This window comes from Strigops habroptila, chromosome W (assembly GCF_004027225.2).
Source record: "Strigops habroptila isolate Jane chromosome W, bStrHab1.2.pri, whole genome shotgun sequence".
NCBI classification, from domain to species: Eukaryota; Metazoa; Chordata; class Aves; order Psittaciformes; family Psittacidae; genus Strigops; species Strigops habroptila.
This window is the reverse complement of record NC_044301.2, coordinates 18,968,598-18,996,161: the sequence shown is the minus strand read 5'-3', so window position 1 is coordinate 18,996,161 and position 27,564 is coordinate 18,968,598. Positions and strand designations below refer to the sequence as shown.

The 27,564-nt window shown below is 38.7% G+C and overlaps 1 protein-coding gene across 1 annotated transcript; it reads left to right on the top strand.

The window, feature by feature from the left end:
- LOC115619088 (terminal nucleotidyltransferase 4B-like) lies at positions 1-22,901 on the top strand. Its single transcript, XM_030511117.1, has 11 exons — positions 1-197; positions 6,143-6,189; positions 8,981-9,101; positions 10,103-10,210; positions 16,151-16,279; positions 17,546-17,759; positions 18,426-18,552; positions 18,655-18,758; positions 20,131-20,321; positions 20,883-21,047; positions 22,336-22,901. The coding sequence occupies exons 1-11, from the start codon at positions 108-110 to the stop codon at positions 22,513-22,515; spliced, it is 1,476 nt and encodes a 491-aa protein (XP_030366977.1). The 5' UTR covers positions 1-107; the 3' UTR covers positions 22,516-22,901.
- The last annotated feature ends 4,663 nt before the right edge of the window (positions 22,902-27,564 follow it).

Genomic DNA, 27,564 nt, shown 5'->3' with positions numbered 1-27,564 from the left:
TTGCTGTTTCAGTCTCCTGTGGGGTTTTTTCCATTACTTTCTGTTCTTTTATTTTTTTTTTTTCCTTTCTTAGTCTTCATGAAGAAATCATTGACTTTTATAAGTATATGTCTCCCAGACCTGAAGAAGAAAGAATGCGGATGGAAGTGGTGAACAGGATAGAAAACGTTATAAAAGAGCTCTGGCCTAACGCAGATGTGAGTAGGACACTGTTCTGTTTTTTAATATATGAAAGCAACATTTTGTGCCTGTTTACTTTGTGAAGTATTGAATAATGAAAATACTATTTATTTTTCCATATTAAAAAAACACAAACCAAAACAACAACAACAAAAGGATTTCTGGTCAAATGAGAGAGATGATCTTTCTTCCTAGGATAATACAGGTCAACATTTTCTGTCACACATAGGAACAAAGACAAGCTAGATCTACTGTAGTCAAAGAAAGGTCATAAGGTATGGAAACATTTAGTCTCATGAATATTTATTTACTGAAATTAATGAGAACATACCAGGCATGCATGCTTGTAATGTATTGTGTTAAAAAAAATAAAAATAAAATCTACTGAAAGCCATGGCTTTGCTAGTAGCAGGGCTTCTAGTCCAAAGACCTGTGGTCCTGAATAGTCCTGAGTATTAAGGTGGAATGCCAGCAATGCCATGTTATGTAGACCATGCTATTTTTAATAGGCAGTTAAACTAAATTGACATCTTACAAATTTAAAGGAACCAGGTTTTTTGTACAGGAACAAACAAGTCTGTAGATCTGTGTATTGAGCTTAAAATCTGGAATGCTTCTTTCCACTGAAGATGGGTTTTTGCTAGTACTTCATTCAGTCAAAACAAGTTTCTCCTGTGCAGAGCTATGCTTTATTTCAATAAAGGTTGGATTAAAGAGAAGCCAGAGAAGATGCTTTTACAACTCAAGATGGTTTTATGAGCACACAGTTGGATTTTTAGCATAATCGCATCTAGTTTAGTTGTACCCCTCTACTAACATGGTGTTCATTTCCAGAATGCAGATGTATAGCTGTAGTCATCTATCTGTAGATAACAATAACTGAAAATAAGGACTTGTTAGCTGGAATAGCAAACCAAATTCAGATAGCAGAATCTTTAGTATAAGGAATGCTCTTTGATCCTGCCACAGTAAAAGATAGTGTTTTGACATGAATGACTTAAACTCACTGTTCATTTCAGATCTTCTTCACCTGTTTTTTTTGGAATGTTTTTTTTTAGAAATTGGCAGAATATCACAGAATATGAATTCTTTCTAAACTATATGTATGTGGTGTGTGGTTTTGTGTGTAAAATGCACTCACGTTTTCAAGGTGGTTCATATTATGGTCAACGTATTAGTGACGTATCATATGGAAGGAGCACTCTTCACTCAGTGATAGCTGCCTTTGCACAGCTATGATAGTCAGTACAACACGTATCCGGTAATTTTTTCTTTGAGTAAAACAATAACCTTTCCAAGGGGACTCTGTAAGACTTCAGCATATCTCACAGGTGTTGTATAGCTCTCCTCTAACCCAGTGAAACAGTGTCATAGGTCCTAATCAAGAGCAGGAGTATCAGGCTGCCAGTTTGACAGGCAATAGTATAGGAAACCAGTGCTTGCTCTGATACACCCTGCCAAAGTCTTGTAGTAGGGGATTTCACTACAATAGCTGACTGCTTCAGCCTGGAGAAGATGCTGCTATTTCCTAGACAAGTTTGTGTGCTGCAGACTTAACTAGTGTAATGGGGTGAATGGGTTTGTTACCAGAGGATCTTTCTTTGTTACCACTAACACTTTGAATGGGGCACAAGAACTTAGTGCTTCCAGAGATACTCTGTTTGTAGGACAGACTTGATCTGTAAAAGCTAGGTCTTTTGTATTAAAATAATGTTTGGTTTATATATATATATATGACTTTGGGGGCTTGAGAAAAAAGTCTTTAAGCTACTGAAACTGTTTTTTGTAGCTGTAATCTGTTTAAGAGGGGGAAGCAAATTACAAGCCCTGCCACAAGTGACAACTGGCCACTGGACTTAGCTGTAACATGACTGAGAAGAAGCACACACAATGTAGTTGAAAACTGAAGTTCACTTTTCATTTATTGCCAGTTAAAACTGCCACGACCCTCTTTCTTTGCTGTTCTTGAAAATTATAGAGAACAAGAATGTGCCAGTTTTTCTCAAGTCAGTAGCTGCTCTTCAGAGCTTAAATGCGTTTTGTGTGCTGCTGTTACGTTGAGGAAGAATTCTCCTCTTGTATGCCCTTCCATTTTCTGGAGGCTAGAGAGGAACTGAACAGTGACACAGCATGCCAGGTGACAATCTGGAAATTACTGTAATGTTATTTTTCTAATACTTACTTTACAGATCTGGTTGGGAACTGAACTGCTGAACTCGACTGTGTTCAACTTTGACAGTCTTTTGTTGTAATTTCTCAGTTGCTTGAGTCAATCACTAACCTTTTGGAAATCTGTATTGGTTTAGCTACTTGTAAGATTTGAGTACACACTCTGAGAAAATAGAGTGTTATCTGGTCCAATGTCCTTATCTTTAGCTGTGGTATAAAGTGGTAAGTTAATCTTTAAGCTGTTCATTTTGAGTCATAGATGCAGCAAATCCAGCTAAAATAAACTTGTAATTTAAACAGACACATTCAGTTTGTAATTTCTCACTAAACATGTAGGTAAGACATACTCTATAAAAATCAGATACCAAGGAAAATGAAAATCAGGCTTCATGAATCTGAACGTACAGAGAGTGTGTAGAATGTGTCCGCTCCTGTTCCACTTAGGAAAAGGCTGAAAAAACAGATGGAGGGAGGGTAAAACTAGGTATCCTAAACTGTTACTTTATTTACAGAAATTAGCAATTGTGTCATTTGCTCTCTTGCTCAAGGGAATGTGCTTAGAAGGAAACATTCCTACTAAGTGAGAACTGTTCTTGGCATCAGCAAGGCTTTAATTACGCTGAAACTGAACAACCCAAAACATTAAATGGAAGCATTTTAAGACAAAGTTTTTTGACCAATTGAATATGAAAGTTTGACTATTGAACAAATAAGTAGTTATACAGTGGAATTTAGGATATTTGTCATAATGTTCTCAGCTTTATGTCTGAATATTATGTGGCCTCGTGGACCTGAAAAGAGGTAATGTGGCATACTTCACACAATTCAGTTATGAAAATACTGTCATTGCGAATGGAAGTAAAAAGATTAACTCTATTTAGCTTGACAAACTTCAGAAAATTCTACTTAATGATGTAGAAGAAAGGGAACTCTAAATTGGCTACAGATAGATTTTGGTTTGTTTTGATGGAGGGACTTTGGTAGCAAAGAGTTTCCAAGCTTTTGTGGGTTTCCAAGTTCTGTTGTGCATAGTGAGGACATATTTGGACACACACTGTAATTAAAGCTCATTCAGGAACTTTGGAATTTAATATGAGTAAGTTTGAAGAAATGTAGGATAAATAGTAACAATAACATACAGGAGTTGGAGTCCATTACAGTACTGTGAAGTCTTAAGTTATCTTATGAATGCAAATACATATCTCTGTCCGCATAGAATAAAACCATAATTGGCAGCGTTGGCACACTACAAAACTAAATCTCAGGTTTCTCAAGTTATTATAGTGTCCTGTATTTGGGATACTTTAAATATATACATGGCTCCAGAGCTTCAACAGTTTAAATTCCAATTCTATAAATCAAAATCCTTTAATGGTTCTGTTCCGATTTCCTCGCTCTTCCTCTCCCATCTTTCCAGATTTGATGAGAGAGGGATTGAAGTGTGGGTTTCTTTTATAATAATTCAGTGTTTCTCATACTCCAAATTATTGTACAACAGCAGATGTTGTCTCATTCCTTTCTGTAAAGGTCATATATGTTGTATCAGTAAGTTTATTAATATTTTCAGGGTTGTTTATTCAGTAAAGGCTCTCTTTGCTGTTCAGCTGAGCATACTATTTTGTTTGAAAATGTGAAAGGACATTTCTTTTTTTCCAAACCCATCAGTGGTTGTTTGATTGTGGAAAAGCACTTTTCAGATATTTCTGGTGGACAAATAAATCCTGGTTTGACTGAACCCAAACAGTTTTACAGAGGATGCTTTTATTATTATCCTGGATTGAAAAGAGTAATAATAATAATTATTATATTCTTAGCTTTGTGATGCCTTTATGCTTTTGTCAAGATCTAGTACAATATTGATGCTAGTTCTGTGGCATCTCTTGCAGTCTTTTCTAGTTTGAGAAGCTGTGAACTTTCAACATTCAAATTACTGCCAGCATGTGCTTTTTGTTGGGGGTGGGTTGAGGGAGTAAGAAGAGTTAAATGATATAAAATAATCAAGAGGAAGCACGCAAACTAGCTTCCTAGTCTAATAAAGTATCAAAACACTTACTTGCAAAACATCATCTTTTCCCATCTCTCCCTTTTTCTTATCCCTAAGGGGAAAAACATAAAAAGTGGGTCACTTGACATACAAATAAGTGGCAATCAAGCTAGTGCACGAGACTCATTAAAGCAGAATACACAAGTCTGTAAGGTGGCTCCAGGAAACACATCAGAAGACTGTCTGGTTGAAAATTAGTCCAAATGTGTAGATATTTTTACTTTGAAGTCTCACCAGTTCCCGTTTGAGACTTAGCACATGAGTCCAACCTCCCTGTGAGGCTTGGCTAAGTTAGAATCATAGAATCAACTAGGTTGGAAAAGACCTTTAAGATCATCAAGTCCAACCCCAGCACTGCCAAGACCACCACTAAAGCATATCACTGAGGGCCTCATCTACACGGTTTTTGAACACTTTCAGGGATGGTGATTCTACCACTGCCCTGGGCAGCCTGTTCCAATGCCTGACCACCCTCTCTGTGAAGAAATTTTTCCTAATATACAATCTAAACCACCCTGGGGCAGCTTGAGGCCATTCTCTCTTGTCCTATTGCTTGTTACTTGGGAGAAGAGGCCGACCCCCACCTCACTATAACCTCCTGTCAGGTAGTTGTAGAGAGCGATAAGGTCCCCCCTGAGCCTCCTCCAGACTAAACAACCGTGGTTTCGGACAGCTTACAATGGAAACCTCCTTATTTAAACCTCCAGTACTAGTAAAAATCCAGCATAATAAACTAAATCTGGGGGATGTGAAACTCTGAAACTTTTTTGTTTGTTAAGCAGAAATAAACAGAGTTGTGCTACTCACTCTGTAATTCAGAAAAAAATTGTGATACAATTCTTTTTTAGTGTGCAAAGCAATGGAAATATATTAAACTTAGAGAATGTATTTAGAGAATGAAGGGTATACTTTAAGATATGAAAGCAAAAAAGAAATTGAACTGAACTGGGTTTTTCTTAATGTTCTATCATTCTAAAGTGTGCTAAATTTGGTCATGGTGAAATTTTTTATATTGAAAAGACGGTTTTGTAATAGAAAAGTCAAAGTTATTAACGTTTCATGGGTAATAACAATGAAGATTAGCGATTTATACTACACTGAAGATGTAAATGCTTTAACAGAAAAGAGTACTTCTATTCAGAATGTGAACACTGCCAGGGATGGAGCATTCACAACTTCCTTGGACAACCCATTCCAGTGCCTCACCACTCACAGTAAAGAACTTCTTCCTTATATCTAGACCTCAACTTCCACTGTTTAAGTTTGAACCCATCACCTCTTGTCCTATCACTACAGTCCCTGATGAGGAGTCCCTCCCCAGCATCCTTGTAGGCCCCCTTCGGAGATTGGAAGGCTGTTCTGAGGTCTCCATGCAGCCTTCTCTTCTCCAGGCTGAACAGCCCCAACTTTCTCAGCCTGTCTTCATATGGGAGGTGCTCCAGCCCCCTTATCATCCTCGTGGCCCTCCTCTGGACTTGCTCAAACAGCTCCATGTCCTTCTTATGTTGAGGACACCAGAACTGTAGACAGTACTCCAAGTGAGGTCTCAGGAGAGCAGAGTAGAGGGGCAGGATCACCTCCTTTGACCTGCTGGTCACCCTCCTTTTGATGCAGCCCAGGACATGGTTGGCTTTCTGAGCTGCGAGCACACACTAAAGCAGGCTCATGTTCAGTTTCTCATCGACCAACACCCCCAAGTCCTTCTCTGCAGGGCTGCTCTGAATCACTTCTCCTGTTCTTGTGTTTCAGGTGCAGATATTTGGAAGTTTTAAAACTGGTTTATATTTACCTACAAGGTCAGTAATTTTTTAGTGTAAATTCTGTACAAAAGATAGCCTTTTGAACTTATACCTCTGTAGTGACTTATTTGATCTCCTAATATCCATGTTACTTGTGTGTATACTTGTTATATTAAGAAAGTGTTAAGATATTAGTACTCCACAAAGTGTATACAAAAATTAGTCATTAAGACTATTAACTGTAATACCTGTGGCTATATAGATTTTGCATGTATTAGTAAAAGATCTGAAAATACCATGTTGTCAAAAAAGGCTCGTTTTGTGACTTGGCTTCATTACTGACTAAACCAAAATAAGAAGTTGGCCTTAAAAGAAAAGCTAAAATTTATCTCCACAGATGAATAAATTGAAACATTTACCATTACCTTGTTAATGATAATCTTAGCACTGAAGAGACAAGATTGCATACAGAATTGCTTTTTTTCTTTCAGTCTTCTTTAGTGAAATCTGTACAATAGCCACCATCTACCTTTTCCAAATTTATTATTAGTTTTCATAAAGAAAAGTCATTTCTCAGTGACATTGGTATCTTCTGTGTAGAAATTGTAAGTATTTTTGACAATTAAATAGAAATAGAATGAAAGGCTTAAAGGGCTACAGGGGACAAACACATTTAAATAGCATAAGTCTGAGGTTAACACTTGAATTGAGTTCTGTACTTTGGGAACATGAGGAATTGGTATCTAGTACTGACTACAAGTGCTGGATACCCAAGTAATCATTTCATGTAATTTTGAAAAAAGAAGCTGACAGGTGTTTTAATATCTGCTTTAGCCTAAGGGGTTGCAAGAAGACTGAATTGCTCAGTTTCTGTTTGGAAAGTCAGAAGTAAGGTGTACAAATACACATTGTTTTCACAGTGCCTCGTTTTTGGCTTTTTTTAAATTGATTTTAAATAGGCTTGATTAAACTCGATGGGTTGCTGATAATACCTATCCACATGACTGATTGTTTTGAAACTGATGCAACAAAAACACTTTGCTGTTGTCTATTTGTTTACATATACTGCCTTTTCTCCATATTTGTCTCAGCTGAGTTTTGGGGGGAGAAAAAATGCAGGTATTTTTAAACACAGTACATAAACCAACAAAAACCTGTCCTGTGGCAGTACTTGCTATACTTTCAAAATAATGAGTGTTTGCATGTGGGTAATTAATTCACTGTTGCCTTCTATCCAGGCTTCCCTTTGCCCTAAGTTTTCCCTACCTGTCAGTAACTGTATAGTTAATTTAGATTTCAGGTTCTGGGATTCAGAAAGACCTACAGTGTGTTTTTTTTATTCTGTTATTCTGTGTTATATTTTGTCTAATCTTTTACTTAAGCTGATATTGACAGTTTGGGTACAGAGTTGTTTAGCTGCTGGATCTCTGTTATTTTTCAGGCAATATCTATACTCAAGGTGACAACAGAGCTGCTTTTTCTCTCTTGGTGTGTATCAGGAAAAAATGTGTCTTGTTAACTCTCAGCATCAGTCGTGGGTTTAACACCAATTTAGTTTAGAAGTGTCCAGTAGCATTTCCTGCTCTCTAAGCAGGTTTTGAACATAGTTTTCTGCAGCTGGCTGAGTGCTGCCTACCCTTGCCAGCTAAATGGCATGCAGCTTGCATGGCATGCTAAATGACACACTGCTTGTTGGCAAGAGATATTTTGGTTTCTTTGAGGTTGTTAAAGCGGTGTTGTCTGTGAAACAGCAGACCTGTAGAATCTGTTGGGGGGAAAAGTATTCCTAATTTTTTTGGTGTTACCTGTTGCACAGTTTTCTGTGCCACTGAAGTGGCCTGCTTGTATAGCTGCAGGGTTATATGCTCATCTCCTTTGTGTTCCCAACCAAGCAGGGAAAATCAAAGAAGTTGGGGAGCAAAGAGGAAAGAGCTCAAGATCTCACAGTAGCCCTCACTGGCTTTGGTTTGGACACCAGTCACCTTTTGGATTTGAGTTTAGGCATTGAATTAGGGTGTCAACTCCCTTTGTAGTCAGATGAATGTGTATGTGCATAGGGAGGAAGTGTAGTGGGATGGAGACACGTCTTCAAGGAGCTGAGTTAATGAATGAAGTTAATTAGATAGTTTGATCTTGCTTAACAGCTTGTTGCTTCCTCAAGTCAAAGTTGCCACATTTTACTCTCTCCTTCCCTGCTCCTTGTTCTTGGTACTGCAGGCCAGCTGCTTGCCATGTACTGGCTGGTGCTCTGATCACCCAGAAACCCAACTTTGAGATGCAAAGAGGCAGGAAATTACCCCAGAATGTTTTGGGGGTTTTTTAGGGGTGGGGAGTTGGTTTCTGCCAGACCCATTAATATGTTGAGTTGATTTGCTGTGGATTAGACAAACACCAGACCTACAGCAAAGGAAGAGACAGGGCCACGCATCTGGGAGCAGAGGATGGGGAACAGGACTTTCCCTTTCAGTGACAGGCTGTTAAATCGGTGTTACTGATTAATACAGCCCAAAGGTGGTGCTCCACAGCAAGTTAATTTCTTGCTCAGAATCACTCTGGAGAAGCTGATCCATTTCTGCTGACAGTGTGGCCTGAGGAGACTAATCTTGGGCTTTGCAGCCCAAGTGGTTTGCGTGTGTCTGTCCCCTCCCTTGGTAATCTGAAATGTTCTGTAGTTCCCCAGGTGTAAGAGTTCATCCCCCACCTCTTTCCTCAGAAAATTAAGAATAAATTATTTGGTTAATCTACATTCTGTCAGCTTTATTTTAGTTATGTGTGGATGTCAGCTGTTTATCTTTTAAGTGTATTGGTCTTTTAATTTGAATAAATCTGTATTTTCTTTCTATTTCAGTGATATTGATTTAGTTGTGTTTGGAAAATGGGAGACATTGCCTCTTTGGACCCTGGAAGAAGCTCTTAGAAAGCACAATGTAGCAGATGAAAACTCAGTAAAGGTTTTAGATAAAGCAACTGTAAGTTTGGGGGAAGAGGGTGTTTCCTTGTTCTAAGCTAAATGTCTAATAAAATTAGATGAATTTTCATAAGCAGAAGCTATATATAAATATAAGATAGAACCAATAGAACCTTTTTATTTATTACAGTTTTTATTACTCTAAAATAATTCATAGTGCTACAACAGAAGCATTTCCTCTGTTGGGGAAAATAATCTGATTTTTCATACTACACAACATACACTTGCTTTAAAGTGAGATTATACTAGTCATTGTTGTGAATTAATGTGATTAAACTTGTGAATTTCTGGACTCAGTTTTTACATAAGTAATTTTTTCTTATTGTAAGTAAGCAGACATAATACATTTTCACATAGAAGTACTAAGTACAGCCTTATATAAATATGTAATAGTATGCCTTGCACAGGATAGGATAAATTCCATTATAACTTCCTACCTTCTGCTAATTGTAAGAGTATGTAAGTGTGTTGGGGGTTAAACAGGTGTCTAATTGATGGCTATTATTAGTAGAGAGGTAATTTGGAAACCACTTAGGCAGAGATATGTCAGAGTGCTCTCAATATCTTGTGCTTCTTGTCTGAAAATAATTTTGATGAGAAATCAATGACCCACAATGACAGGAGTGTGTATTTTCTTAAGAGTCTCTATTACCATTGATCTTAATTTCTTAAGTGTTTTTCTCCCTCTGGTGTTTGTTTTTCCCACTAGAGCTGTGCTGCTGCACTAGAAGCCGACTAAAAACAATTTAAAAGGAATCACTTTGAAGATGAAGTGTTAAGTTCTGTTAAACAGGATAGTAAATTGAAAATGGCATTTATGAGTTAGAAAAGGAAAGTTGATGTAAACAGATTGGCAAGGAGAGTGCGTTCATAAATAAACGGAGTACTGTTTTCTCTCAACAAAGTCATAAAATGTTTCAGTTTTACTGGTGCATCTAAGTATGAATGAAACTAAATGTCTCTTGGAAATCTATATTGACTTAACCTGTCTTTCTTTTGCAGGTACCTATTATTAAACTGACAGATTGCTTCACTGAAGTAAAAGTTGATATAAGCTTTAATGTACAGAACGGGGTTAAAGCAGCCCAGCTCATCAAAGATTTTATCAAGGTTAGGCAACACTGTAATAGAACTAGAGCTGAATATTTGATGACTTGATTTTGTTTTACTTTAACTGCATCCTGACTAGAGATACACTTTCACTCTGTTATTATTGTTGTCTACTACTACTCCGTGATGTTCTTAGGTTTTAGATATTTTGCCCTGAAAGACATGAAGATAGTAATGTATAAAGTATTGAGAAGTTTTAATGGTACAGTACTTTAATGGTACTAAAGAAAATGCACTAATACCTGTCTTAAATGTTCTGCTCTAACTGTGGCTCATTGAACTTAAAATTAGTAATAACCACACATTGCTGAGAGAGTAGGAATAATCTTGTTCTAGAATGAATATTATTTCAGCATACAAATGCTAATAAGGTAGAATAAGTTAAATTTAGTAAGTTGTTGTTCAGGGTTTCACCAATACCTGTATCATAGATACGTTACAGTTGGTTTTGTTTAGTATATGGGGTCATTTTGTTAGGATTAATGTGTATTTAAAGTTTTGAAGGATCCTTACACTATTTTCCTTTCCTTCCCTTCCCCTATTCAGCGCATTGGGACACTCATAGCAAATGTCTCATAGAAGCAGTAGAAAATTTTTCTTGTATTTTCATGTTCTGTGTAGGGAGATGAAGTGCAGTTCAGTCTCACTTAAGTGTGTAAGTATTACTGTTCTACTACTGACTGCTTGGGTTTTTTAACCAAACTAATGACAGCAGGCGAATCAAAGTATTTCTACAGCTAAACATGTAAAACTCCTTCATAAAACTCCATAAATCTGAATAAAGCAAGCACTTTCAGTCATAAGGGTTAGAAATCGTGTACATCTGCTTTAATAATGTCATTCAGTTGCAAGAGGTCTTCTAAATTTGGGGGGATTTTCAGTTGCTGATGAGTTGAAAGTATGGCCTTCAACTTGTTAATCTTCGGTTCCTTTATGTATGTTTAGTAGCAAGTATGAAAGTAGCTCGGTTTGCTTCTACAGCATCTTATTTCTTTAACCTGTAGAAGGACACAGGAGAAAAACCTCTGTCCTTAGTTTCAGTAGAATAGTCTGAGTTCTTGTCTGCATAGTCTCACCTGTGTGCTTATATATAAACCTTGTGTTGATGAGGCCTCTTGCACCTGCATTCATAGTAAGAGGGTGGGGTGGGTTGAGAGACCTTCCTTCTCTCAGTCTCTATCTGATGGACAGAAGTTGATTGTGTTGGCCAACCTTTTGCTGCTAAATCAAGACCGACAGTTTTGTGCTACGTAGCTTCTTCTTGGGGAAAGAAGATGCCCAGATTCTCTGTCTTAGGACACGTACCTGGAATTTGGCAGCTAACTTCAGTTTTTGCATCCTGTGCATTGTCACATTGCCTTGTGGTGGACAGGAAATCTGTATTTGGTTTTCTGCCACAACACAGGGGCCATATTTCAGTTAGATTCTGCATATACATTTCTCTTTAGGTAAGTCCGTAAGGCCCTGCCTGCTTGCCCAAAATTGCCTATGTGATGCTTAATTTATGACTGGAGTGTTGGAATGGAAGGTTATAGGCTCTTTAGGAAAGACGGGCCAGACAGACGAGGAGGGGGAGTAGCTATTTATGTCAGTGATAGGCTGGAGAGTATAGAACCCTGTCTGGGGACAGGTGATGAGTCAACAGAGAGCTTGTGGGTTAGGGTCAAAGGCAGAACTGCAATGGGGGGCATTACTCTGGGGATCTGCTACAGACCACCCGATCACAAGGACTGTGTGGATGAAGCCCTCTATAGACAGATAGGAGCAGCCTCACGCTCGCAGGCCCTTGTCCTCATGGGGGACTTCAACCACCCCAATATCTGTTGGAGGGACAGTACGGCCCAGCACAAACAATTCAGGAGGTTCCTCGATTGCGTGGAAGACAACTTTCTCTTGCAAGTGATAGAGGAGCCAACAAGGAGAGGTGCCATGCTTGACCTCATGTTCACCAACAGGGAGGGACTGGTTGGAAATGTGATGATCCAGGTCAGCCTTGGCTGTAGCAATCATGAGATGGTTGAGTTCGAGATCCTCAGGACAGTGAGAAGAGTATGCAGCAAGCTCACTGCCCTGGACTTCAAGAGAGCAGACTTTGGCCTCTTCAGGAACCTGCTTATTAAGGTTCCATGGGATAAATCCCTAGAGGGCAGGGGGGCCCAAGACTGCTGGTTGATATTCAAGGATCACCTGCTCCAAGCTCAGGAGTGTTGCATCCCGACTAGAAGGAAATGTGGCAAGAAGGCCAGGAGGCCTCCATGAATGGATAAGGAGCTGCTGAGAAAACTTAAGAGGGGGAAAAAAGAAGCTTATAAAAGGTGGAAGCGAGGACAGGAAGTCTGGGAAGAATACAGGGACATTGTCCAGGAAGCTAGGGACCAGGTCAGGAAAGCTAAAGCCCAGTTAGAATTGAGTCTGGCCAGGGATGCGAAAGATAAAAGGAAGGGCTTCTATAGGTATGTAGCAAACAAAAGATAGACTAGGGATAATGTGGGCCCTCTCCGTAAGCTATCGGGAGAACTGGCTACCCTGGATTTGGAGAAGGCTGAGGTTCTCAACGACTTCTTTGCCTCAGTCTTCACTGGCAAATGCTCTGACCACACCACACAAGTCTTGGAAGGCAGATGCAGGGACTGTGAGAATGAAGACCTTAGGCCCACTGTAGGAGAGGATCGGGTTCAAGATCATCTTGGGAACCTGAATGTGCACAAGTCCATGGGACCTGATGAAATCCGTCCATGGGTCCTGAAGGAGCTGCCGAATGCAGTTGCTAAGCCACTGTCCATCATATTTGAAAAATTATGTCAGTCAGGTGAAGTTCCCGACAACTGGAACAAGGGTAATATAACCCCTATTTTCAAGAAGGGGAAGGTGGAAGACCCAGGGAACTACGGACCAGTCAGCCTCACCTCTGTGCCTGGCAAAATCTTGGAGCAGATTCTCCTGGAAAGCATGCTAAGGCACATGAAAAACAACAAGGTGGTTGGTGACAGCCAACATGGCTTCACTAAGGGGAAATCCTGTCTGACCAATTTGGTGGCCTTCTATGATGGGGCTACGGAACTGATGGAGAGGGGCAGAGCAGTTGACGTCATCTACCTGGACTTGTACAAAGCGTTCGACACTGTCCCACATGACATCCTTGTCTCTAAATTGGAGGGACATAAATTTGATGGATGGACCACCTGGTGGATAAAGAATTGGCTGGATGGCCACACTCAAAGTTTTATGGTCATTGGCTCAATGTCCAATTGGAGACCAGTAACGAGTGGTGTCCCTCAGGGGTCACTGTTGGGACCAATCTTGTTCAACATCTTTGTCGGCGACATGGACAGTGGGATTGATGCACCCTCAGCAAGTTTGCCAACGACACCAAGCTGTGTGGTTTGGTTGATACGCTGGAGGGAAGGGATGCCATCCAGAGGGACCTTGACATACTTGTGAGGTGGGCCAATGCCAGCCTCATGAAGTTCAACATTGTCAAGTGCAAGGTCCTACACCTGGGTGGGGGCAATCCCAGGCACTGCTACAGGTTGGGCAGAGAAGAGATTCAGAGCAGCCCTGTGGAGAAGGATTTGGGGTTGTTGGTTGATGAGAAACTGAACATGAGCCTGCTTTAGTGTGTGCTTGCAGCCCAGAAAGCCAACCATATCCTGGGCTGTATCAAAAGGAGGGTGACCAGCAGGTCGAAGGAAGTGATCCTGCCCCTCTACTCTGCTCTCATGAGACCTCACTTGGAGTATTGTCTACAGTTCGGGTGTCCTCAACATAAGAAGGACATGGAGCTGTTGGAGCAAGTCCAGAGGAGGGCTACGAGGATGATCAGGGGGCTGGAGCACCTCCCATATGAAGACAGGATGAGAAAGTTGGGGCTGTTCAGCCTGGAGAAGAGAAGGCTGCATGGAGACCTCAGAACAGCCTTCCAATCTCCGAAGGGGGCCTACAAGGATGCTGGAGAGGGACTCCTCATCAGGGACTGTAGTGATAGGACAAGGGGTAACGGGTTCAAACTTGAACAGGGTAAGTTGAGGTCTAGATATAAGAAAGAAGTTCTTTACTGTGAGGGTGGCGAGGCACTGAAACAGGTTGCCCAAGGAAATTGTGAATGCTCCATCCCTGGCAGTGTTCAAGGCCAGGTTGGACGGAGTCTTGGGTGACATGGTCTAGGGTGAGGCGTCCCTGCTTATGGCAGGGGGGTTGGAACTAGATGATCTTAAGGTCCTTTCCAACCCTAACTATTCTATGATTCTATGATTCTAATTTCAGGATAGGAGGTAGTCTTCTCTTGGGAGCCTGAAAGCATTTTTGTGTGCTTAGAAGAAAAAAAAAGTGTGTTAGCATGTTCCTGTTGCCTGGGTTATTTTAACTGGTTGGAGAGGCCCCTTTGGCCTTGGGTCAGGGCATGGTGAGAGCAGGCTGTGCCCCTAGGGAGGGAGTGGGAGCTGTGAGTGGCAGCCAGGCACGCACCGGGCGGGGGTGCACGCCTGTGGTACCCCAACCCAAGGAGCAGAGCAGGTCTGGTGACAGTAGTCGGGGTCAGCTCACAGGCCGGCTGGCAGCTGGAAGTCAGTTTCCCAGTGAGGAGGTTGAGGCTGAGGACGCCGTGTCAGTGGTTAGGGTCAGGATCAGCATCAGTGCACAGCAGCATGGCTCAGGCAGACACCGGGGCAACAGCAGAGATGAAAGCAGCTCTTGAGCGAGGTGGAGGGATTCCCAACAAAGCTTCCCACATGGCGCTTTCCCACAGGGCTGTTTTCCCAGCAGCCCAAGCCCAGGCCATGCAGCTGTGCCGCACCAGTGCTGGCCTTGAGCACAGGTGGCTGATCCTGGTGTGGCAGGCAGAGGTGGCATTCAGCCCTGGCACACACTGGTAATGGTGTTCTTAAGGATCTCTCTATGAAACACTTGCAGAGCATTTTCTTGGGTCTTATTTTTTCCCACATAACTTTGAATTACCTAACAGGGGTGTCGTGCTCAGTATTACCCTTGGAAATGCCTATTTCTGTTAATTCAGTTTATTTGGAGGTTTGAGGCAGCTGAAGCCTTAATTAAGGGTTTGCAGTTTCCTGAGAAAAATCCCATCTTTGAATTTTGGTATATACAGATAGTCAACACTCCAGCTTGTAACTCTTAAGTTCTTAATAGTTCAAAAAAGTGATCTTGGGATCTTCAGTTAAATAGAGCTCCTAATACCCTAAGACTCACGCAGAGAAGTTCTTGGAGAAATTCCCAATTTCCCTTTAATCTTTTGCAATCATAGATACCATGATCCACATCTCTGAAAGTAAGGAACTTGGCTCTGTATTGATATTATTGAGCCTCTTTTGCCCCCTGCCCTGTGAGGGGGTGTTCAGAGTGCAGGTGTAGCCCCAGCCTCCACTATTGTCCAAAAGGTCCATGTTCTCTGCATGTGCAGTGTATGCACACTTCTAAAGAAATCCATACTGACAAACCTATTGAAGGACCGGGTACCCAAAGGTAAGTATTTGGCTCCTCCAAAAGTGTTATCTGGGTGTAGTAATATTGAAGAACTGTTTTGAACTCTGGGCATCTGAAGAATTTTCAAGACAGAAGTTTCAGCCCGCTGTGGGATATCAGCTTGGTTGTGGCAGGAAGGTTTTGTTACAGACATGGATATCTCCACAGTTCTTCCTTTTCACTTGTATGAGAAAATCAAATGTATTTATGTATTCAAACAAAATAATTCTGATTTTATGAGGTAGTAACTTTTTTTCTATTGTTAATATCTGCCACTGGAGTTGAAGAGGTAAAATACCTGTACTGACCACAGGCAGAGCAGTTAGCTTCTCCCCTGGTACTAAAAATAATAAATTAGAATTATACTTAGCTTTGAGATGTAATATAACAGCTTCAGTGTGCTTTCTTAGTATCAGTTGTAGATATGCATCACAGTGTCCTAACACCTTTGCTTTTCTCTTTCAGAAATACCCTGTGTTACCATATCTAGTTTTAGTATTGAAACAGTTCCTGTTGCAGAGGGACCTTAATGAAGTATTTACAGGTGGAATCGGTTCTTATAGTCTTTTTTTAATGGCTGTCAGCTTCCTTCAGGTAAGCTTAGTGAAATCTATTGATGCCATTGGTGCAAAATTAAGAATTTGATCAATCCTTAAACTTAATCATCTAAGCTCTCCTGTTTGTGGTTTTGCATCCCCTTTTCATTTAAAAACGGACAACATCCCACCTGTCTTCTGTTCTTTTTCCCCTACTGGCACTTTTGGTATTAGAGGTGTTTGAAACATCCGTTGGTGTATCAGTACCAGGCACACGTGTCATTCCTGGTAAAATAACTTGACTATTGTATGATTTATTTGGAACAAACTAGTTAGGTTACTGTTAGATGCAGCTGTCCTTTATAACACTTGTTTTCCAGGTCTGACACCCTGGATGTGCTTTAATGAATGCAGCGGGATTTTGCTAGTTTGTCTAGGGTTTTAAGCTGAAATCAAACATGTTTTACAACTTTCTCTTAAATCTAAGAGAACAAAATGCATGAGCTAAATCTATATTGTTGTGCCTGGGGGAGAAAAATGTAGAAATATGAAGTAGCCAGGTTTTGGCTTTATCAGCCTTGTTCTTTTTCTTGTACTAAATGTTATTGTGTAACTGTGTGTGCATGTGTATGTCTGTACTTTCCAGATTGCAGTTACTTTTAAACCTGAGCCTTGAGCTGGAGCTTGGTGTTTGCTGAGTGCTAGTGCAGTTGCTTGCTGAGCACAAAAGAAATGAAGACAACAGGCATATATTTTTGAAAGAAACTAAAATCTCAGTCTCTTCCAACCCCAATTTTTTCTTATATTGACTAATAGCATCTCCATTTGCTCTGCAAAAAAAGCAGTTAGGTTTTGTATCTGTTAAAATTATGAACTGGTTTTGTACATAATCTCTCAGGTTGCATACTTAAAAGCAGAGGGGATCATTTACATAGCTGTGAATGTTAGAAGCCTGTATTTGTATTCCAAACCTAGGTTTGTGAAGTGCAGATATATATTTATGGGTTGGTTTTTTTTACCAGAACCCTACCATTAGTGCTGGAAGTTCACTTACTGAACTGAAAGTTCAAATACAAAAACATTAATACTTGACAGCCTTATTTTTAAGAGGTAATTAGTTTATAAAAGTTTTGATAGCATCTTGTTTTAAAGATTTAAAACTGCTTTATCAAGGAAAATATTCTATTTAGACAAGTTTGCTTTATATATTCTGTTTTATTATTTTTAATTGTATTTAGACATGCTTGCTGTGAAAAAGCAAAGGCACTTAAAGGTACTTGAAACTTGAAGTCTTAAGAAAATTTTTTTTTTTTTCTCTCAATAGCTGCATCCCAGGGAAGATGCCTGTATGCCCAATGCCAACTATGGTGTTCTTTTAATAGAGTTTTTTGAATTATATGGACGTCACTTCAATTATCTGAAGACTGGAATCCGAATAAAGGATGGTGGATCTTATGTTGCCAAAGATGAAGTGCAAAAAAGCATGCTGGATGGCTACAGACCATCAATGCTGTATATTGAAGATCCATTACAGCCAGGTATCCTCATAAACCAACACTTAACATACAAAAATTATGGGAATGCTTAATCTAGAGGAGTTAAATCAAAGAATAGTAGAATGACCACCAAAAACCAAACAGAAACACCTCATTCATGTCTTTGAACACAAGATGCACTCGGAATACAACGATGTTCTTTAAGACATGTTCCTAGTAAATTACCATGTCAGCCCAGAGCATGCCTGTGCTGCAATAAGTGCTACATAAATCCATAGTGGCTTCATTCTGTACTATTACCTTTATGTTAAGGTTGATTGTTGGCTTCAATGGGGTGGCTTCTGGAATGGTGAGTCAAGTGCTGCTGAAAGAGTTAACATATTTCTGATCTAGAAAAATGTTATCCAGAACAGTCCTGTTACATGTGTGATATAAGCAGTGCAGGATTTTATGGTTGCTTATTTTTTGATTTATGTATTGCACTTTTACCCAGAGAATTGCCATTTTGAACCTCTGTGCATGTAAATATCTATAGGTCTTTTAAGCTCTTTCAAATATCTATGCTCCAGTAATCCTATTCTACAAGAGGTAACCGCAGTGAGTTGGGACGTAAGGGCAATTTTTAAAAAATACCACTGTCTCCTGTCTGAAAGGAGATAACCACAGTTTCAATCTTATTTATTTATTTAATTGTATTCTTACTTTAAGGTAATGATGTTGGGAGGAGTTCCTATGGTGCCATGCAAGTGAAACAGGCTTTTGATTATGCCTATGTTGTTTTGAGCCATGCAGTTTCCCCAATAGCTAAATATTATCCTAACAACGAAACGGAAAGGTAAATTTTATGAGTCTAAATCTCAGACATAAATTGCTTATATTTTTGTGTGTCTAAAAATTAATTGTGTTCATGGTTTTGGTTTTTTTTCCTCATTTACAGTATATTAGGTAGAATAATTAGAGTAACACAAGAGGTGGCCACATACAGAGACTGGATATCAAAGCAGTGGGGAATGCAAAGTAAGACAGAGTCTTTGTGTAACGGTAAGTTTTGACTAAGCATGGCTGATAGTGGGAAGCTTCCTGCGTGCTTTGATCAGATTTTGTTGTTGCTTTTGCCTCACATAAGGCAATGCATGCATTTTAATATGAGTTCACTTTTTTGCTTTTCCTTTTGTTCTTATCCAGAAGATGTAGATTTGTATAAGAGTAAAAAGGCCATACCACGTTTATATTTATTCTACTGCAGTAGATGTGGCCAGCATATATTATTTTATTTATTTTCATTGCCCGTCTTCTGACTTCACCAGCCAGTTGCCAGCCTCTTTTGGTGTAGGTGTATCTGCTGTCTGGAAGTTTTAAAAGTAAAATGAATTCTAATACTCTCCAGTTAATTTTAGAATGTTGCCTTCTAGAAGTCTTCTCTTGTTAGGGGTTAAGGAGAGAAGATGACACAACTACCAAGTCTTTAGGCTAGTATGGGATTTTGTTTAGTTTTTAAAGCTTTTGTTAGTGATTTCCCTCACTGTCCTTGTAAATTGAATGTGCTCCTGGACCATTTGTGTTTTATCAGTCTGCAGACCCTTGCGGCACTGCTGTACAACCTGGTCATGGCAGACAACCCCTGTTCAGTCCCACAAGCTCCAGAGTAACACTTGGCTACCTGATGTGATCTATGTATTAACCTCCGTATGCAAACACAGCTAGTGAGGCAGCAAGTGTATGCTGTGTAAATCAGAGGTAACTCCTGGGAGTCTTACGTAAGATAAAACAGTAATAAAATAACCCTGTATCAGGAAGATAATGGTGGCAGTTACAGTAGTTGTCTTGTAGATTTAGTTTAGATTTAAGTTCTGATTCTTTCTTTTTATACTTAAGGTAGAAGTTAGTGAGATATGAGAGTTCTGTATCTCGTATTTTCAGTGTAGGGTATCATACAAAGCAACCAGGCTTATTTGAAGTTCTTATGATGCTAGCAGCTCCAGCAGAAGAAAAATGGGAGCTGCTGAGTATTGGGCACATAGGAACGGAATTTAAACCTATCTGAGTGCTGTTGAAGTGTGTCGTGGATCAATCTCATCAAGCAGCACATCTGAACTTTGTTACTACCTTCTTCCATCTCTTATCTCTCTAATTTCCAGCTTGAACTGTTGGTAATGCTTGGTGGTTTCCACAGTGTATGTTAATGGATCTTCTTGGGAAACCACTGCACCCTCTGTGAGTTGTTGGCTTGCTGCAGGCAGTACATACACACAAAACATGTGTCTGCATGTATTAAAAGTATGTACATGTGCAGATGTCTGTACATGTCCTGCTGGATATAATAGATATATAATACCTGAGGGGGTATATTAAAAAAAAACAAAATATTTTAGTAGTTACTGTGTGGTGATGCTTCCATTTTGGTTTTTAATAGGTAACGGAGTAACCTTGATAGTAGATACTCAGCAGCTAGATAAATGCAACAATAATCTTGCTGAAGAGGATGAAGTACTGTCAAAACCTAGAAATAAAACTTCAGAAACACTTAGTAAACATTCTTCAAATTCTTCATCAGGTCCTTTATCATCATCATCATCCTCTACACTGTCCAGCTCTAGTGATGTAGTAAGTACTGGTGGTTTTCTGATTTCGTTTTTGGTTTTTTGGTTTTGTTTTTTTGGGGGGGTTTTTTCCAGTTTGTTTGTGTTTTGGGTTTTTTTTTCCTGATCTTTACTTCCACAGAATACATTTTGAAAGCTTGGAATCCTAGTTAGTTATTTCATCCAGAATCCTAACTTGCATAAGATGTTACCTCTTATGCAATTTCTACACATGTAAGTTGCAGTGTGTTTTTGACACAACACGTAGAAAGTGAATACAGCAGATAGAGTTACATAGCCCTCTTTTTCTCTGGGAAAACTGTGTTTAAAAAAAAAAAAAAGCCTTAAAAAATGTTTGGGAATTTTATTTAAAAAAACCCCAACTAAATCCCAAAATCAGAATCATGCATCAATACATTTTTAAATCTGTCCGGTTTACTCAGTAAGATTGAAAGAATTTTAATATCTAATAAACGCATTTGAAGTTTTGTCCACTGCTAGCTTTATTTTTATGGGAAAACTCACTAATAGAAAAAAAAACCTCACTCTTAAGAAAAACTCACTAATACTTTACATTTTCCTGAAGGATTCTGATGGAACACCTTGCAAAACCTCTAAACAGTTGAGTTGTCGTCAGTCTACCACAAACAGAGTGGGGTCACAAGACGTGTCATTGGAATCTTCCCAGTCAAGTGGGAAAACACAAAATAGCCAAACAGCAAATACTTCCAGCAACACGAACAAATCTCAGGTTTGTGAAACGTTTGGAAACAACTGTATAGATCATTTGAATATTACACGTCCTTCATGGAAGAGTAGCTTGTTCTGGAAAGGAAACACTGTGTTTTTCACCTCCCCTTCATCCCACTAAAAAGCTTTGAGCACTGGTTCTCTGTTTAGTTTACACAGAGGACTTTGCAGCAGTGGCTTTCCCAGCCTTAAACCAGATGAAATCAGATTGACTTTATTTTGGGAAACCTAGAGTTGCCAGAAGCATACAGCTGTGCTGCACCCATTTCCTTTGTGCAGAAAGCATGTCAGTCCAGTCGTGACAGCAGAATTTGAGAACTAAAGAGACTTGCCTACACTTAGTGAAAGACAGTTAGTAAAATTGTATGTTTCAAACTATGACTGACAGCTCTGTTAGCTGTTGGTACTTGCTGAACGGTCTTTCATTAAGGGAGATGAAGACTGCTTGCTGATACATGAAATCCCCTCTCATTTCCCCCTAAAGACAAACATCTTTATGATGAGACCTACCAGAGCTCATGCATTTAAGGGATTTCTCATTTTGAGGAATGCTTCTGTGACAAGTCAGTAATCTGGAAATACTATATGCCTTTATATAGAATATACTTTGGATATATGCAGTTTAAATTTTTATAATTTTTCAGAATTTAAGACTTCTTTAATATATGGAAAATAGTCTGGAATCTTCTGGAATATTACTCCTGAAAAGTAATGCTGGAGACTTTCCTCCTACTTGCTGACAATCTCTCTCTAGCTAGTACTGAGTTTACAAGCTAGGCCTTGGATATACCATGAATGTGTACCAGAACTAATTCTGGTGCTGGAATGTGAAAATGCACGATCTGAGATACTCTACATCTGTAAAAAGATGTGTTATAAAATTAGTCCTGGCCTTAAAAGAATCTTGTCGTAATTTTGCACAGAAGATGAGATTTGATTAGTCTTCATCTCTTGTCTTGGATTGTGGTGGTCTGCTTCTGTAAAACATTTTTTTGATCATTGCAAAATGGGAGCAACAGAACAGTTCCATCCTTTCTAAAATTCAGAATGCTCTGCTCTTCTTTCTTGACCTGCATGGATTTGGGTCTAGAGATGAACATTTTTTTGCAGCCACCAAAGTGAAAGATTTGTGGTACTGTGCTGCTGTCCTGGCTTCTTTTGCCATATCAGTTGTTTCAAGCGTAATGCTTTCATGAGTTAATGTCCTCATTATCCAGAAATAGGGTTGTGTAGTTGCCACACTTTGTTTCCTTTTAGCACTGATTTACCATGTTCTCCTTATTTCACAGCATGGATCTGCACGGTTATTTCGCTCTTCTAACAAAGGCTTCCAAGGTCCAACAAACTCAAGCCACAGTACCTCAGTCACAAACAAACAACATCAAGGCAGCAAATCACACCATCAGTTCTTCCACGGCAAAAAGAGGAAACACAAGAGGGATGCAGCCCTTTCAGACCTTTGTAGATAGTTGCCTATTTTATGACTGTCCTTCTGTGTGCAATGATCTCATGCTACAGGATAGTTTGATAGTGACTCCTTGGATCTCTTCCAGAGCTTCAGACTGTTATTGATTAGCAACTGCAATTTTTTTTTTCCCAGCTCACCACGGAACAGATCATGAAGATTGATCACTGCAAAAAATATCCAAACAAAAAAAAAAAAAAAAAAGGAAAACATTAAAAAAAGAGGAAAAGGCTGCTCATCTAATAAGTCATATGCTACAACAGGGTCATTTAAGATATAAATGCTTGAATGTAAAATAAATGTATTTCCCATCAGCTCATGCTGACCTGTAGAGGTAGTACTCAGTGTGTCTAGGGGGTGGTAACAAACAAATAAAACACAAAAAATAGGGGAAAAAAAGGCAAAAAGTTGTATTTTGAGGGAAACCCATCCTTTAAAGGTGAAAGTAATTTGTGCATGATTTTCTTATTATTTTTGCATATACTTACCATTTTATTGTGTATGTATACATGACCATATAGGAAAACTGACATTTGTAATAGTGGATTTGTTAATACTTTTTATATAACATTACTGTTTAAATTGTAAACATACATTTTTCTCAGGATTAGTTTGGAAAATAATCTGAATTGTCATCTTAACATCCATATAAAGAGACATTACTTGTTATATTGCTCAGAATTTCTTTTCTTGGCATTTAAAAGATTTAATAGAACATTTGATCTGCAAAAGCTGTTCCTCTGCAAGAAAGGCTTATGGTGACAAATTAAGTTTTTCATTTGTATAAAGTGTACATGTACTTTGTGTAGACACTGAGTTTGTCATCTTGGAGAAGTAACCTTCACCTTGTTTTCTAGAGTGCCATCATTTGAACAGAGTTTTGGGTGACATGGTTTAGTGTGTGGTGTCCCTGCCTATGGCACGGGGGGTTGAAACTAGATGATCTTAAGGTCCTTTCCAACCCTAACTATTCTATGATTTCAGGCAATGGGGTTTTACAGTTGCATCCTTCTCTTCCTCCCCTTAGTGGTCTCTCCCCAACCCTTTCTCTTTTTTTAAAGAAATATAAAGCCACTTGGGGGGGGGGGGTGGTGGTGGTGGTGGTGGTTGGTTGTTGTTGGTGATTGTTTTATTCTTGTTTGTTTGTTTAAAAAAAACCCATAAAGGACAGAACTGGATTTGTTAGACATTTGCATTCCTGGGCTGCTTTAATCCCATGCCTCTTTGTTTGTGCCTTCCCCTCTCCCTTCCAGGTCTGGGTTTTTTTGTGTTTTGTATTTTTGCTAACTCCTGTAGGAGATGATAACTGTTGAAACGTTAAGTAAATTTTACAATTAAAGTAATTTTTCTCACTCCCCTCTGAGGCATTTTTATATTTACACTTAATTATTTTAAAAAAACAAAATGACTTCAAATAATAAAATATTTTGTACTGCCTTAAAGACCCAAACCTTTCATATCTCATAGTATTTCTTGTTGAACTAGTTATCATTTAATTTCAGCTCTGCGTTTGTCCGGTTCAGTTGCATTACAAGTCTAGGTTGCAGTAACTCTGATGCCATGAATGTGAATGAAATGTGTAATTGCCCTCACACACAGGCATAGCTTGGGACAGGAGTTGGGACACTTCAGTAGAGGAAAGTTAAGTGGCATTTACTTTCACATACTTCTTTAAAGAGGAAGGTGTGCACTCAACATACATGGCTGTATTTAATGCAGCTGTTCTGGAGATAATGCTTTTATAAAAAGTACTATTAGCTTTTAGAAATGTTTTATAATATGCATTTACAGAATACTACGGACCAACCTGACCTTTAACGGGCACTAATGAGTGCAGTGATTTTTAAAGTAAAATAATGCTAAAATAAGACCAGAACTGATGTCATCATCACTTAAATTAATAAACATTTTCAATGTGTTAAAGTGGTTTACTTCAAAAAGGAAAATATATGTATTCAAAAAAATGGAAAGTCATAACATTTACTCGAACACTAAGCTTAAGTGATGTTAATTTGACAATGGTTTGGTGTTTTTTTAATTTTTTGATTCATATTTTAATTTGATCAGATAATTTTATCAACAAGATGCTGAGCTTTTGTTTATAGAAACTAGTAAAAGTTGTACCACATTATACATAATCACAGTATTGTTTTAGATTCTTGTGAATGTGTAGACTTACTTATATTCACCGCTTAGGGAAAAATTATTTATAAATTATATTAATCCAGTATTGTTAGCTGCTATTAGCAAAACTGTTCTAAAACTTAATACTTGCAAAGATCTGTATTGCATTTCCCACACTGAAGTGTTTTTAAAAGGATCGGCCTCATCGTTGAAAGCAAATGTACTCTTAGGGTGCAGATATTAGTGTTCCAATAAGCATGTGATAATTTTAAAGTGGTGGTAGCGGGAAGATAATCTTGATTCCATTGGGAATCTTAGCTTTGCCTCGATTTATGGTTTTCATAAATTTAATGTAAAATAGCTTTTCCTGGACTGCTCAAGTTTCTTTTTGGTAGACAGTATCTTTCTAAAAGAAAAAAAAGAAAAAAAGCATGAAGGAAAAATTGAGGTATTTTACATTGCCTCAAAGTGACCAGCATTGTATTAATAAAATACTATATATCTTGCAAATCTTTATTTAAACAGAACAATTGAACTGTTCATTTTTCAATCTGAAGTAAAATACTTTCAAGACCTTTTAGTTTGCCTGCTCATTTGTCTTGTACATTTCCTCTCTGTATTTGACTCAAGTCTAATTCCTTTTTGAGTGTCAATACTTTTGTGAAGATTTTGTGAATATATGAAAAATAAATGTTTAATCTAACTACTGCAGTTTATCACCATTCTTGACACTTACCCTATTTTTTCCTTCACAGCACTGTGTGTGGAAAGAGCAGGCTACCTTTGTAGTCTTGCTACTGGTAGTCTACCAAAGATCATCTGAAATACATAAATAAGCTGAAATGTTAATGTATCTATCTTATCTTCTGTTTGACATTAGCTTGATTTGTTAAAGATGGGGTTTTTATTTGTTTGTTTGGGTTTTTTTACTTAACAAATAGTTCAAAGGGTGTTTATAGTTAAAAAGATGTGTATTACTTATTATTTTTTTTAATTGTCAGTCTTCTACCTTGTGGCAGAAAAGAAGCTGAAATGTAAGGAAATCTTCCTGTTTGAGAGACATGATGTGATCCTGTTTACTAACAACCTCCATGTTCTGTGCAGCTTCCTCAGAACTTGCAGCTCAGATTTTTAAATGTTTATAATAAATTTGTTTTCCTAGAACTTAATCTTTAGAAAATAATAGTCCAATGGCTGGTGGCAACTTTTTTATGTACTTTCAACATGGACCTTTCCCATTTTACAGCTGGCGTCATCATGAGTGCATCCTAAATATAATATGAGCAACTGGTTGGAAAGCAGTGTCATCTTGAAAATGTATTGCAAATAAAAGCAGCCAGCCCCAAAGAAGTGGTAAATGCTCCATCCCTGGCACTGTTCAAGGCCAGGTTGGACAAAGCCTTGGGCGACATGGTCTAGGGTGAGGCATCTTTGCCCATGGCAGGGGGGTTGGAACTAGATGATCCTTTCCAACCCCAACCATTCTATGATTCTATGACATCTTGATGGATGTTAAAACTCATGATAGATGTTAAAACTGAATGTGTGACTCCAACTTTATTTCCTGAAGAGTAAAAGCTATAGGAGATTACAAAGTATGTACTTATTCAAGAAAGGAGTATATTTACCTGTTTAGGGCCTGTAACAAAAAAGAACATTTAATTACTGTTAAAGTGAAAAAAAGCGATTATTTATTCTGCCGACTCCTAGAACTTGCTTCTTTTGCTTAATGATGCAAAATAATTTTTGAAGAATTGTCTACTGCATCTTGAAAATGCAGAATTTGAGTGCTTAATTTTCTAATGTGTGTATAGTGTTTCCATCAGTTTTCCTCAAAAATGTTTTCCAGGTGCAGTGACTTAAATGTAAATGTGTCTTGACTGTATTTCCATGAGTCATTTACCAGCAGTTGACATACATATTCATGGTTTCATCTGTAAGTTGAAACCAGCTTTGCAGTTCTCAAGGTGCTTAATTACCTTACGGTTGTAGATTTTTCCTGTGCCAAAGTTACTGGGCTCTTCTCCATAGTAATTTGCTCTGAGCCTAATTAACTAATCTTCAAAGGTTGGTTGTTAGGATGTTTGAGGTGATCCCGGAGAACTTACCCAACACCAAGAATCCTTTGCAAGTTACTTAATGGACAATGTCCTGAGTAACACAAGAATTAAAATTCAAATGGCCTTACTGGGTTTTTACAAGCCCAAAGTTTGTGTGAAGTATCTACTTGAAAAGGAAATAGGAATGCAAGAGCCGGAAAGTGGCTGTTACTTGTGCATTTGAGCATGGTAGCGCTAAACCAAATTAATCTACATTTCAGATTACTCTAAAATTTAGATCAGTCAATTCTGAACAGCTTTTATCTTAATTCTTGGTCACCATGACCATTTTATCAATTTGTGGACTCCAAAAACTTGTAACAGAAATGTGGTGCCTTTGGCAGACACCTTGACCATACAGTTCAGTAGGCCTCTCTTGGCAGTAGCCAGCTTAAAAATTGCCTGTTCCCATTTGCTCTTTCCTATAGCAGTGCAACCAGTGGGGAAGTTGAATATGTATGAAATGGGGGGGGAAAAATGTGAATCTTTAGTTTGTTGTAAATTAATGGGTAAAAGCTGATGGGATCCTGAAAATTACTTACATACACAAATAAGTAAAGGAAGATGAAGAAATCTTGGAGATCCTCTGCATAAAAGCCCTTTGGAGGAACACTGTCTTTCTGCCTTCCAAGGTGCACAAACAATGAGGTGCTGCAAGTTTTCTGGCTGTTGCAGATTATTTTAAGTTTTACTAAATCTTTCTATATTTTGTGTTTGATTGTGAAGCAGTTATCTATAGGAACAACTTGATTCAAGAAGTAAGCCTCTATGTTAGCACGAGATGCTGTGTTAGCTTAGAAATTAGGAGCTGTGTAGCTTGAAGTCCCCAT